This window comes from Sapajus apella, unplaced genomic scaffold (assembly GCF_009761245.1).
Source record: "Sapajus apella isolate SASKATOON/1434 unplaced genomic scaffold, GSC_monkey_1.0 scaffold96, whole genome shotgun sequence".
Taxonomy (NCBI): Eukaryota; Metazoa; Chordata; class Mammalia; order Primates; family Cebidae; genus Sapajus; species Sapajus apella.
Window position 1 is genome coordinate 1,548,658 of NW_022437036.1, and position 12,932 is coordinate 1,561,589.

The 12,932-nt window shown below is 60.8% G+C and overlaps 1 protein-coding gene across 1 annotated transcript in view; it reads right to left on the reverse strand.

Annotated features, from left to right (window-relative positions):
• Positions 1-268: 268 nt before the first annotated feature.
• SLCO4A1 (solute carrier organic anion transporter family member 4A1) overlaps positions 269-12,932 on the reverse strand; it is an 18,563-nt gene continuing 5,899 nt past the window's right edge. Inside the window, exons 5-11 of the mRNA XM_032257094.1 lie at positions 8,502-8,656; positions 7,197-7,392; positions 5,897-6,062; positions 5,630-5,802; positions 5,316-5,380; positions 3,691-3,839; positions 269-784 (exon numbers count right to left, since the gene is read on the reverse strand). Coding sequence (XP_032112985.1) covers positions 641-784; positions 3,691-3,839; positions 5,316-5,380; positions 5,630-5,802; positions 5,897-6,062; positions 7,197-7,392; positions 8,502-8,656 — 1,048 coding nt within the window. The 3' untranslated portion in view covers positions 269-640. The remainder of the gene's footprint in view (positions 785-3,690; positions 3,840-5,315; positions 5,381-5,629; positions 5,803-5,896; positions 6,063-7,196; positions 7,393-8,501; positions 8,657-12,932) is intronic.

A 12,932-nucleotide genomic window follows, 5' to 3' on the forward strand; every position in this document is an offset into this window, starting at 1 on the left:
CACACCACATGCACCTGTGCACGCACACACACACACGCACGCACACACTTTTGTGTTAACAGCAGTGGCCGGCCACCTGCGCCCTCAGTTCCGATGTGCAAAGAGAGCCCAGGTCATTCCCATTCACTGAGGCAGGCAGCCAGGCTTGAGGCTGGACTGGAGGCGGGAGCCTCCCTCTGCTGGAGCAGAGTCCCAAAGGCCAGGCCAAGGACGGTGAGACCAGCTAACTCTGCAAACTCACAGAAATAAAGCACACAGTCCGGGGAGGCAGGCTTAAGTACAAAATATATTTACAGCTGCACAGTTTTAACTGAGGACATACGAGCCTTCCTTGGGCTGCAGGCCCACATCCTCCCCATGGGATTCACGGCCCCCGCGGGGCTTGCCCTCACGCACACCACACACAATCAGGTATAAAACACATTCGATAAATACATTCTGATGCAAAATGTGTCCATAAATATCAGTTTATGCAAGGTGCTCCCACCCACCGCAGGGCTGCAAATCTCCAGCACAGAAGGTCACAGCAGAGTTTCAGCCACAGGTCAAACTGGTTTCCATGTGACTGGGTCGCCCAAGGGCACTGTTCCATCCTCAGGAAACGCTGAGTGGCCACCATGTCCGTGGCCGTGGGTGGTGGTCAGACGCCGCTCTGGAGCTGGGTATCTGTGGCATTGTCGGAGGCCGAGGACTGGCTGGGCAGAGAAGCTTCCAGGCCATCTGAAGACCCCGACAGAGGCTTATATAGGAAGTAGGCTGTGGCAAAGAAGAGGAAACCCAGTACCTGCAAAGAGAGGAGGAGCCCGCTGACCTCGTGGGGAGCCTGGCCGGAGCCTCTGGACACTCGGGGCCTGTCTCAGTCCTGTCCCTGTCCCCCGGCCTGCAGGGCCCTCACCAGGTCCACGGAACAAAACCTGCTCTGAGGGTACCTTTCCCATATAACCGGTTCCTAGAGCAGACACCACTGTTGTTAAGGAGACAATGAAACATGCTCTTTGACTAAAAACAGAGGCCCAGGACTGGGGGCTTGTCCTGGTTAAACAGTGCCCGACACCTGTGAATGGGACGTTTTTTGGAAATAGGGTGTTTGCAGCTGTAATTAAGGTCTTGAGATGAGATCATCCTGGATCTAAGGGCCCCAGATCCAATGACTGGTGTCCTCAGGAGAGAACGGAGAGGCTTGAGGCAGGGACACGGAGGGAAAGGCCACGTGCAGCTGCAGGCAGAGCCGGAGCCCGGGAGGAGCCAGCCCTGCCCCCACCTTGATTCTGACTCTGGCGCCAGCCCTGCCAGTGAATCTGGTTCTGCCAGGTTAGGCCACCCATTTGCAGTCCCTTGTGGCGGCCACAGGAACCTCACACAGAGCCGGTTGCCCGCAGCTGCCACAGCCAAGCCCTGGTGCCGTCACGACGGGCAGTTCTTAGCTGTCAGTGTCTTGTCAGGTTTCTTTGTCAGCAACCAGGGGCTGCACTGACCTTGCATGAGGATGACATGGCAGGAATCCCATGTGGGCCCCGAAGACCGCGCGGTCCGAGCTCGGATGCTGCCACCACGCACACGCAGAGTGCACGTGTACCACTATGATTCCCACGCTGGGCGTGGCCCAGAAACACCCACGGTGCCACCTGCAGTGTCAGCCTGGCTGACGGCCCTGAGGCTGCATTCGTGGAGAGAGGCTGTTTTGACTCGGCGCCGGACGAAGTGGACATGTGGGGTTTATAAGGAGACAGGTGCTCCCCGCTAAAATGAACATGGACACATGCGTGGCTGAGGCCAGCTCTGACCCTCTGGACACGGCTCCCGCTGGCTGTGCTGGGCCCGGGGGTGGCTGTGTGTTCGGGGCCCTTGCCTGCTGCCCCCGGCTAGGGGATTCACTCAGCACAGCAAAGAGAGACTCTCAGGCAGCTCCCTGGGAACGTACCGCAGCCCCCTCATCCGCAGACACTGAGACCCCTGTGGACACGTGAGCCAGAGAACCACAGCTTCTCACTGAAGGAAGCGCCTCCGGCTTCCCGTTGGCGGAGCTGTATGGTGGCGTCAGCGCTCTGGTGTTTTGCGGCCATGATTAGGCAAAGTGGGTGTGGCTGGAACACGGCACTGCGATCCGGTGATGGTGTGGTGACCAGGCCGGCTGCAAAGTGTCTAACAGGCCATGGTGTGGACGGTCTGCACACGCTGGGCAAGGTTATGTCTTATGAAGTCATTTCGTCAATTTCCTGATGTGTACATGCCTTTGGGTCTCCCCAAATGTCACCACTCCCAAGCCTGGGCAGAGACGCGCCTCACAGAGGGTCCTCCATTATTTTTCTATTTTATTTTAGTTTTTGAGATGGAGTTTGGCTCTTGTTGCCCAGGCTGGAGTGTAATGGCACGATCTCGGCTCACCGCAATCTCCGCCTCCTGGGTTCAAGTGATTCTCCTGCCTCAGCCTCCCGAGTAGCTGGGATTACAGGCATGCACCACCACACCCAGCTAATTTTCTGTATTTTTAGTAGAGACGGGGTTTCTCCATGTTGGTCAGGCTGGTCTCAAACTCCTGACCTCAGATGATCCGCCCGCCTCGGCCTCCCAAAGTGCTGGGATCACAGACATGAGCCTGTCGTCAGTTATTTTATGCCAAAGCAAAAATCATATCACAGAGGGCTTGTGCCTTCACGTCCGATATCCCCAAAGCTCCCTGCAGAGTAATTTCTGACCTTCTTCCAAAGTTGGACAAAGAGAGGATTCGAGTCCTGGGCAGGACAGATCAAGGTTTCACCAGAGTGTGCAGAACGGCGCGTGCTTTAAAACTTAGGAACTGTTTGCTTCTGGAATTTCCTAGTTACTATATTCTGACTGTGGTTGACCTCGGGTAACTGAAACTGTGGAAAGTGAAACCTCAGATGAGGGGAAACTGAGGCATTTGTCTTTAAATTAACCCTATGCAGACGCCTATTCTGGGCTAATCCCAGGGGAGGTGAACCAGCTGGGTTCCTTCCCTTTCTCTAACCTCCCTCCTGGCAGCCTGTGGCCAGGGGCTCCTGACGGCTGCAGGTTCCTGGTCTGTCACCCAAGGAAGAGCATCAAGATCCTCTGAAGAGCTGGCCCTGGGACCGCATTTTTTTTAGAGGCTTTTGTGCTTTATCCTCTAATGGGGGCAAATTCCAAACAATCCTGAGCTTCCTCCCAGGCTGCAGACGCCAAGAGTCACAACAGAAAGTTTTTGTGCGCTTGAAAAATGAGGGCCAGGCTAAGAGATCCAGGGGAACTGAAGGCACACGGAGCATGGAGAGGCTGCAGCCTGCCCGCCGGCCCCAGCCCAGGCCCCAGAGTGGACGCCAGTGGAGCCGCTCTGACGGGAGGGGCTGCTTTTTATTTCTGCAAAGCTTTTAGTTAACGGGCACCCCAGGCAAGTGCAAGGCCACGCTGTGGAGGGGCAGCCCCGGGAGGTGGGGGAGGGAGCAGTGCCTGAGCCTGGGCTTTGCTGGAGCTGCTGGGGGCCTGGACAGTGAACCCCAGAGCCCCTGTGGCTGGCCCGCCTCCCCCCACAACCAGCTCATGAGGAATGCGGGAAGGGCCCCTTCTAGAAACCGGTCACAGGATGCCTGTGATGTCTGGGGCTGTGGTCCAAGCTGCTGGAAGATTGCGGGGTGTCCGGAGCCCCAGCCGCCCTCAGGGCAGACGCTCGGTCCCTTCCCTGGGCCTGCTCACCTTGTACAGGAGCCCTATGATGAGTATGTAGTGGCTCATGGCGGAGTTCTGGTACACGAGGCAGGAGCCCTGCTGGCCACACTGGTCCTGCCACAGCAGACAGGCCTTGTCGATCACCCAGCCAAAGACGATGGGCCCTGGGATGCCCCCTGCGGAGAGAAGGCCACTCAGCACCGACACTCAGCACCCACCCTCAGAACCCTAACTCAGCACCCACAGAACACCCACACTAAGCACCCTCACTCAGCACCCACCCTCAGAACCCTCACTCAGCACCCACAATGAGCACCAACACTAAGCACCAACTCAGCACCCTCATTCAGCACCCACACTCAGCACTCACTCAGCACCCTCACTCAGAACCCACTCAGAACCCACACTGAGCACCCACTCAGCACTCTCACTCAGCACATACTCAGCACCCTAACTAGGAACCCTCACTCAGCACCGACACTCAGCACCCTCACTCAACACTCGCACTCAGCACCCACTCAGCACTCACACTCAGCACCCTCACTCAGCATCCCCACTCAGCACTCACACTCAGCACTCTCACAGCACCCACACTCACCACGAACACTCAGCACCCACACTCAGCACCCTCCTTCAGCACCCATACTAAGCACTCACATTCAGCACCCTCACTCAGTACCCTGACTCACCACTCACACTCAGCACCCTCACTCAGCAATCAGCACCCACACTAAGCACTCACACTCAGCATCCTCACTCAGCACTCTCACTCAGCATCCTCACTCAGCACCCACACTCAGCACCTACACTCAGAATCCTCACTCAGCACTCACACTCAGCACCCTCAGAACCCACACTCAGCACCCTCACTCAGCACTCACACTCAGCAGCCACACTCAGCACTCACACTCAACACCCACTCAGCACCCTCACTGAGCACTGACACTCAGCATCCTCACCCAGCACTCACACCCAGCACCCTTACAGCACCCACACTCAGCATCCTCACTCAGCACCCACACAGCACTCACACCCAGCACCCTTACAGCACCCACACTCAGCACCCTCACTCAGCACCCACACAGCACTCACACTCAGCACCCTCACTCAGCACTCACACTCTGCACCCTCATAGCACCCACACTCAGCACCCACACTCAGCACTCACACTTGCACCCACACTCAGCACCCTCACTAAGAACCCACACTCACCACCCACACTCAGCACCCAATCAGCACCCTCACTTGGCACCCACACTTGGCACCCACACTCAGCACCCTCACTCAGCACCCACACTCAGCACCCACGATCCTGGCAGTCAGGGACCAGGCAGGTGCGGGCAGCTAAGAGGCCTGGAATCATGGGCTCTGGGAAAGTGATACTGGCCATCAGAGTTCTCGGGGGGCTCAAATATTCCTTTGTTTGGGCATTCAGGGTATTGGGGCTGGGAGTTTCCCCTCATCGCCCAGGAAAGTCTTTGGGCAAATAAATGACGAGGGGCCCCTCTAGTGGACAGTTAGGGAATGGAGCCCTTCCTAGGCGGGCACAGCCTCCTGCTGGGAGGCACATCTGCTAGGTGGTTACACACTTGCTCGAGCCGTTGTGCAGTGAACACTGCGCAACTGACCACGGCTTCCTCACTACACAGTACCTAGTATTCTAACCACAATCCACTGGATTCCCAGGGCAAAAGATCTCTGAGGGTCACAGACACACCTGCAATAGAAAACCAAATGCAGCGTCAGCGCCCACAGAAGTGGGGCGGCATGCCAAGTCAGTCCCCAGGCCAGCGGCCTCCTGGCCCAGCACCCAGCCTCATCGTCACCTCCCCAAGTGGGAAGCCCCTCGTCAGAGGTCAGAGACAGTGAGGTCTCTCCTGCCGCCAGTGACAGACAGGCCCGCGTGGCAGGATCCGCGGAGCTCCGCCCGGGGCTGCTGTGGACAAGCGCACCCGGCCCCGCTTACCGTAGAGTCGCTGTTAGTGCAGGAACGCTGCTGAGGAATGTAAAGATAATTACAACGAATATGAAAACCAGAAGGAGGGGCTTTCTCTGACAAGTTGAGGTGCATTTCCCTGCAGTGGCATGGCCAAAACCAGAGGAAAGGTTCTGAGGGACACAGCTACAGTCTCGGTACACCTGGGAAGCGTAACAACAGCGCGGATTACAGGGGAAGGCCGGCCCGTCCCAGGGTCTGCGCGAGGGCAGGGCCGCGGGCAGCAGCCGCACTCACCTGCTGGCCATCCGCGCTGGTCCAGGCGGCCGCAGGGCACCCTGCATGGCACGGCGAGAAGTACCCGTGGCCGTCAGAGCCGCACACGGGGCTGTAGTGCTCTGGCCGGCAGCTGCAGGCTGCGTTGCAAGGAGCCGTTAGGTTCAGGTGGCCTTCGGGAAGGAGGCTGCAGAGGGGACACGGGGTGGTGGAGCTGGGGCCAGGGGCAGGCGGGCGCCCGGAAGGCACGGGGTCAGCCTCGGGTCTCGTCGCCCCCCAGCCGGCATTTTGGGTCTCCAAACTTGCCAAGCCTGTGCCACCCGCAGCACGCTGGGCGCTGCCTCCTGGTGACAGAATTTCTCCTTCTCACGCAGGGTACGCCCATGCCCTCCACTGCAGTCCACCCAGCGCACAGGCCCCAGGTTCATCGGTTTGGTTTGGATGGCAACACGTTCATATGGGTCAAGTGCGCTCGTTACGACAGAAACAGCGCCAGGTGGACAAAGGCAGCCTCGGCCCAGCCCCACCCTGGTCCTCGGTTCCCCAGCACAGGCCGGCCGTGCGACCGCAGGCGTTGCCACACACACGCCCCTTGGCCGTCACAGACGTGTGCACTTCTCCCTCAAATCGAGGGACGCTGCGCCCACTGTCCAACTCCTTTCTTTTTCCTGCTCCACCACGTGTCCTGGAGGTGGCCCAGGACGAGATTCCTCCATTCCTTCAGGGCCTCTGTTGTGAGGACAGCGTGGTGACCCCGTCCAGCCTCCCGACTCTGAGGTGGTTTTCAGCATTCGCATTTCCGACAATGACAGGGTGGCCGCTTTGTGCATCTCAGCCCCGCACAGCGCCTGCAGGTGCACTCCCAGGGCCTGCACGGCGGGGCCCAGGCGCAGGCTGCCCGTGTGCATTTTGGATATTCCCTAATTGCCACCTGACCAGCAGGTCTCCTCCCATTCCCAACACACGGCAACGCTGGGAGCCCAGCCTGGGACACTGTTGATGTCACTGAGAGAGAACAGCCTCAAGGACCCTGTACGCTGGGGCTGTGGCTCCATTTGACAGAGCTACAGAGCAGCGGGCTGAGCCCCAGAGAGGCACGAGACTGCTGGGTGCCCAGCCGGGACCTGAGCATAGGTGCATCTGACGCTGCGCGATGCCCTTTCACGTGGACGCTGAGCGGGTGTCGCCCTTGCTGCTGTCCTGCACCATAGCCCTTTCCAGAACACCACCTCCCCCAAGTGCTGCGCCCCTCCTCAGCCATCCCGAGGGACCTCGGCTGCACAGGGCCCAGACCCGTACCCAGACGCCGCCTGGCCCTCACCTCCCACTGTAGCTGGCCGTGACACCCGCCATGGGCACGCCGGGGCAGTGCAGGGAGAAGACGAGGATGCCCAGCAGGCTGACGAGAGTGCAGAGCAGGCAGAACTTGACCACCGCGGAACCCCGGAGCCTCAGCTTGTTCACAAAGAAGCCGCCCAGGAAGGTGCCACCACCGCCCGCCGGCACCACCAGGTACCCTGGGGAGAGGGAGGGACTCAGGCAGGAGGCTGGGGTGGGGGAGGGTAGTGCATCAGCCAAGTCCACTTTACAGGCGTGGAAACAGGCACAGAGGGATCCGTTCCTGCCTGCCTGGTAGCCCTCGACCCCACGCTGCAGCACTCAGCTGCGGCGCTGGTGAAGGCCCAGGAGGGAGGCACCTCTGTCCAGGGCCCTCGGGGGGACGCCTCAGAGGCCGAAAGACGCAGGGCGGGAGCAGGGGCAGGGCTGCAAGGTCAGAGGCCCCTGCTCCAGGGGAAGCCAAAGACTCCTCCAGCGCCCCCCAGGGCAGCCACACCTCTCCTCCCCCAGAGGCCTCTGCTGAGTCCCCACAGGGTAACAGTGACCAGGACATTTGTCAAAGCCCAAATGGCCACCATCCAGTACAAAAGTGGGATTAGCCAGCATCTGGCTTCTGGGCCAAGTGGGGATACTGGTGAGGAGGGGAACGGGGGAACACGTGGAGGGGATGGGTGGGGGACAGGTGGGAAGGGGACAGGTGGGAAGGGGAGAGGTGGGTGGCGGCAGGTGGGGAGGGGACAGGTGGGGGGTATAGGTGGGGAGGAGGACAGGGGAACACATGGAGGGGACACGTTGGGGGACAGGTGGGAGGGGACAGGTCGGCAGGAGGAAGGGCTCTGAAGAGGGTCCCCACCTTTGGCAGACCCGCCCAGCCTGGGAAGGCCAGCCTGTCTCTGGCACCAAGAAACCCCCAGGCAGGCCCCAGGGCTCCAGCCGCCCTGTCCCAGGAGGTCCTGAGGAACCAGCGCCCGGCTCACAGGGCAGCCAGGTCCAAACCCTTCCTGCACCAAGTCACAGAGGCCGAGGCTGGGTGGTGAACAGGTAGAGCCCACCCCAGAGCGTGGCCCACAGAAGGGGGCGGGACTACCTTCCCCCCAGGCCTGTGGACTGAGCGGCCGAGCCCCAGGGCAGTCTCCACACCTGTGCTCTTCAGGCCGGCTCTGGTAGGGGGGGCACTCACCGCCACATGCCCTGTTTGGATCTTTCTAGAAGACGCCCTCAAAGACGCTCTGCCTCTCTGAGAGCTGACAGGAAAGCAGAGGACCCGCAGGATTCAGAGTTTTCTTACCAAACAAGGTAGCAGCCTCTGAGGCACTCAGGCTGAACTGGGACTCCAGGAACTTGGGGCTGAATGTGGACATGCCAGTGATGAGTGTAGCCTCAGTGGCCCCAGCTAGGCAGAGCAGGATGAATGTGGGGTTCTTCAGGAGGAGCCAGATGGAGCTGGGCAGAGGTGGCGGATGGAGAAGAGACCAAGGGTCAGAGTGGGCCAGACCCAGGGTGTGAGAAGCTTGCTGTTCCTGAGACTGTCACCTCGACTTGAGCACAAAGGGCCTCATTCTGACAGGGAGTGAAGTGGGGTGCAGGCAGGCATGGGACATCCACATTATTCCAGAGAAACCCAGGGGGGTGCCAGGCTGCATTTGGCAGGTGGAGGCCCATGCCTCCAGCCTGAGCCACTGGCCCACTCGTCCTGAAAGCTGCAGTCCCTGGTTAGGGAGAAGCCTTATCAGGGCCTCGGCCAGAGCTTCAGCTCAGGTGGGGAGAGGCCCCAAGGGACCCAGGACCCTGTTCCATCACCAGCCAGCAGCAGGGCCTGAAAACGGGAGCTGACTGGGGGAAGCAGAGGCCAGCAAGCCCAGGGCTGCATGGGCCTTGGGATAGCAGAACGGGGTCACTGAGAGACGCGGCCCTTCCTCCACCAATAGCCCCTGGGAGAAGTGGGACAGGAAGACTCTGCAGTTGGAATCCTCCCTCCAAGGGACCCCGGTGGACCTGGCTGGCTTGGTTTGCACTTGGGGGTCAGTGGCGCTGGGAGTGGTGAGGCCTCATCCAGGGTGATTCCTCGGGGCATTAACCTGGAGCCCCAGGGGAACTGTGGGGACCCCCAGCCCTGTCTGGCCCTGCAGGCTCAGCCTCAGCCTCTACGTCTGCCTGTTATGGTCCTGGCTGTGGGGTCTCAGGATGAGGCTGTGGCGCGTGGAAGCTGGGAAGGCCCCACACCACGCCTTGCAGGCTCTAACCCAGGAGGTAGCAGACAGCAGTGTGGTGGGGCGCAGACTGGGGTTGCCAGTCCCACGCACAGGGTCCTGGGGGTGGCTGGGGGCTCTCCCTGTTTCTGTTAGCGCTGGAGGCCAAGTGGGGCTGACTGCTGCTTATGCACACAGATGCTGAGATGGAAAACGTGCTGCACCACGTCAGCCATGTGAAGCCCTTGTGGCCAGAGCAGCGAGCGAGGCAGACACGGGCGAAGCCACCTTCACAAGCGCGCGGTTCACCCACACTCCGCCCCTGCAAGCCCGCGGTTCACCCACACTCCACCTCTGCAAATGCACGGTCCTCCCAGACCGGGCAAAGCCCAGGTCATCCCAGCTCACGGCTGCACCCTGCTCACAGCCACACTGGGACTCTTGGCCTCAGACGGGTGTTTGCAGACGCAGCCACTGGCCTGTCCCCGGAACTCATGAGTAACACGGGCCGGGGCAGACTCTCCCTGAATCCCTAGATCTTGACACAGTAGCCTCGCTCTCACATCAGCCCACAGTCGTGCAAATTTTCACAATCACACGTCTACCACGTGGAAGGGGCCTGCACGGTCACCTCCGCTCACACCGCAGTGTTGCTGACTTGACCCGTGTCTGCAGCTTAGCGACATCTTGTAAACCTGCACTTTCCCACCTCTCGCCAGAGCAGAGGTCAGCCTCCCGTCACCCCACGGGCAGGAGGGCAGCCCTCCCTTGCGGCCACGCCTACAACCTGGCTCCGATGAATGCAAACTCTGAATGCCTGGAACATTCAAATGCTCGTGTTTGAGGACCTGGCCAAATGTAAATAGATTCTGAAGAATTAGGGCGGGGTGACGCGGCCCTAGTTAGCCTCTGAGCCCCAGCAGGCCCACAGGTGCCTTGCAGAGCTGATGTTAGCAACAGAAACCCCACTCCAGCCGCACAGACACTGCCCGCTGGGAGGTGCTGGCAGACTGGCCTCAGAGCAGGCATGAACACGGGTGCTTTTTGCTCCCCTCCCCGACTAAAATGGGAGAGCTGAATTCTTTCAGCATTTATTTCCTGACGTGAGGAGTGAAACACCTTTCTTTCTGGTTAACCACTTGGGTCCCCTGTCTCGACAAAAACAAGAAGATGGAGGACAGAGGACACCCTGGCCCATGGCCCCCCACCGCCTCCTCTCCAGCCAGGCCTGGTGTGTGGGGGAACAGGACTGGGGGACACCCTCAGGGGGTCCTGGTGTGTGGGACGACAGGGTTCGGTGGGCATCCAGGGGGGTCCTGGTGTGTGGGGTGACAGGCTGGGTGGGCTCCAGGGGGGTCCTGGTGTGTGGGGTGACAGGCTGGGTGGGCACCCGGGGGGTCCTGGCATATGGGGGGACCGGGCTGGGAGGCACCCTTGGGGGGTCCTGGTATGTGGGGGGAAAGAGCTAAGGTGGGCACCCGGGGGGGTCCTGGCATATGGGGGGACAGGGCTGGGAGGCACCCTGGGGGGGTCCTGGCATATGGAGATACAGAGCTGGGGAGGCACCCAGGGGGTCCTGCTGTGTGGGGAGACAAGGCTGGGGGGGCACCCAGGGGGGTCCTCGTGTGTAGGGTGACAGGGCTGGGTGGGCAACTTGGGGGGGTCCTGGTGTGTGGGGTGACAGGGCTGGGTGGGCAACTTGGGGGGTCCTGCTGTGTGGGGAGACAAGGCTGCGGGGCACCCTCAGGGGGTCCTGGTGTGTGGGGTGACAGGGCTGGGTGGGCACCTTGGGGGGGGTCCTGGCATATGTAGATACAGGGCTGGGGGCACCCTCAGGGCGTCCTGGTGTGTGGGGTCCTGGGGGAATCCCTTCCTGGGGCTTTTCCCAGACCTGCCCGGGCTAGGGTAGGGGTGCGGGACTGCATTAGGAGGGCCATGACTCTCCAAGGCTCTATGCAAACTTCCTCATTTCTTTATCATGGATTGCTTGTCTGAAATTCTCGTGTTGAATTTGCCCAGAGAGTTAGTCACGACTTTCATAAAGTCCCACAGTCCCTATCTTACCAGAAACGGGTCCAGGGAACCAGCTCTGGACACAAACCTCATTATCACGATGAACAAGGCTCAGGGCCAGGCCCACACCTTGGGCTCGCAGCCAACCACACAGGGAACGGGGCGCCCAGTCCTCAGCCCTGAGCTGTTCTGCTGCCGGGTGGGGGACACAGGGTGAGCTGCTGCCTGCACCATGCTCCCCCAACTCCTGGTGGACGTGGCCCCAGGTCACCTTGGTCCATGGGCTCACCCTCCTTAGCAGGCAGCTCCCAGCTCCTCTGGGGCCTACCAAAGCCCTAAAGAGGCCCCTCCTCTCACCTTCATCCAGCCTGGCTCCCCTCTGCCCGGGGCTTTCTGAGCGGCCGCCTTTGGCCCTGACGCCTTCCTCCTGTCCCAGTTGAGGGCAGGCAGTGGGGACTCGCCCATTGCCCTCACCCTCCACCCACTATGGCCAGTGAGATGCAGCCATTGGTGAGCACAGGGACCAGCTGCTAAAGGGCACAGAGCCCCCTGTGCTAGGGCCTCAGAGGCCGAGGACTTGGGTGCCGGCCACCTTGAGGGCCACCCTGCCCAGCCCTGGGGATAGCCCCCCCAGGGCAGGCATGATTCTCAGAAGAGACCGATAGGCCCCGGGCCCCCATGTTGTCCCTCTAGGACCCCACCGGCTCGGGCCTCCGGGTCCTCCCTAGCAGCGCAGCAAGTCAGCAAAGGGAGCCGGACCACACTCAGCAGCGAAGGCAGGCGGCAAAGCAGGCCACCTCCCCAGAGGGGTGAGCGGACACGCAGGGTAGAGGGGAGGTAAAAGGGGAATCTGATCCTTCTGCGGACCTCAGAGACCCTGAGGGACGGCGGGAGACAGAGGTCAGCATCCCAGACCCCGGGGCACAGCACAGGTGACGCCTGATGAAAGGGAGTCAGAGTGGAGGCTATGCTTGGGGAAGGCTGTCAAGTCCAATGCAGCTTCCCTGGGGGACCTGGGACACGCAACCTTGGGGAGACTTGCTGGTGTGGAAGGGATTTGCTCTGAGGCCATCAGGAACCAGGCGCAGTCCACAGAGGCCTCCGCACTGTGTGAGTGACGGGTCCCTGGGTGTGGGCAGAGGCCCTGGCCCCACTTCAGGACTTACCCACAGCCCTTCGGGACTCACCCACGGCCCTATGGGACTCACCCACAGCCCCACAGGACTAATCACGGCACTGCGGGACTCACCCACGGCCCCGCGGGACTAATCACGGCACTGCGGGACTCACCCACGGCCCCGCGGGACTCAGCCATGGCTCTGTGGGACTCACTCATGTCTCTGTGGGACTCACCCACAGCCCCGCGGGACTCACCCACGGCTCTGTGGGACTCACCCATGTCTCTGTGGGACTCACCCACGGCCCCACGGGACTCACCCACGGCTCTGTGGGACTCAGCCACGGCTCTGTGGGACTCATCCATGTCTCTGTGGGACTCAGCCACGGCTCTGTGGGAC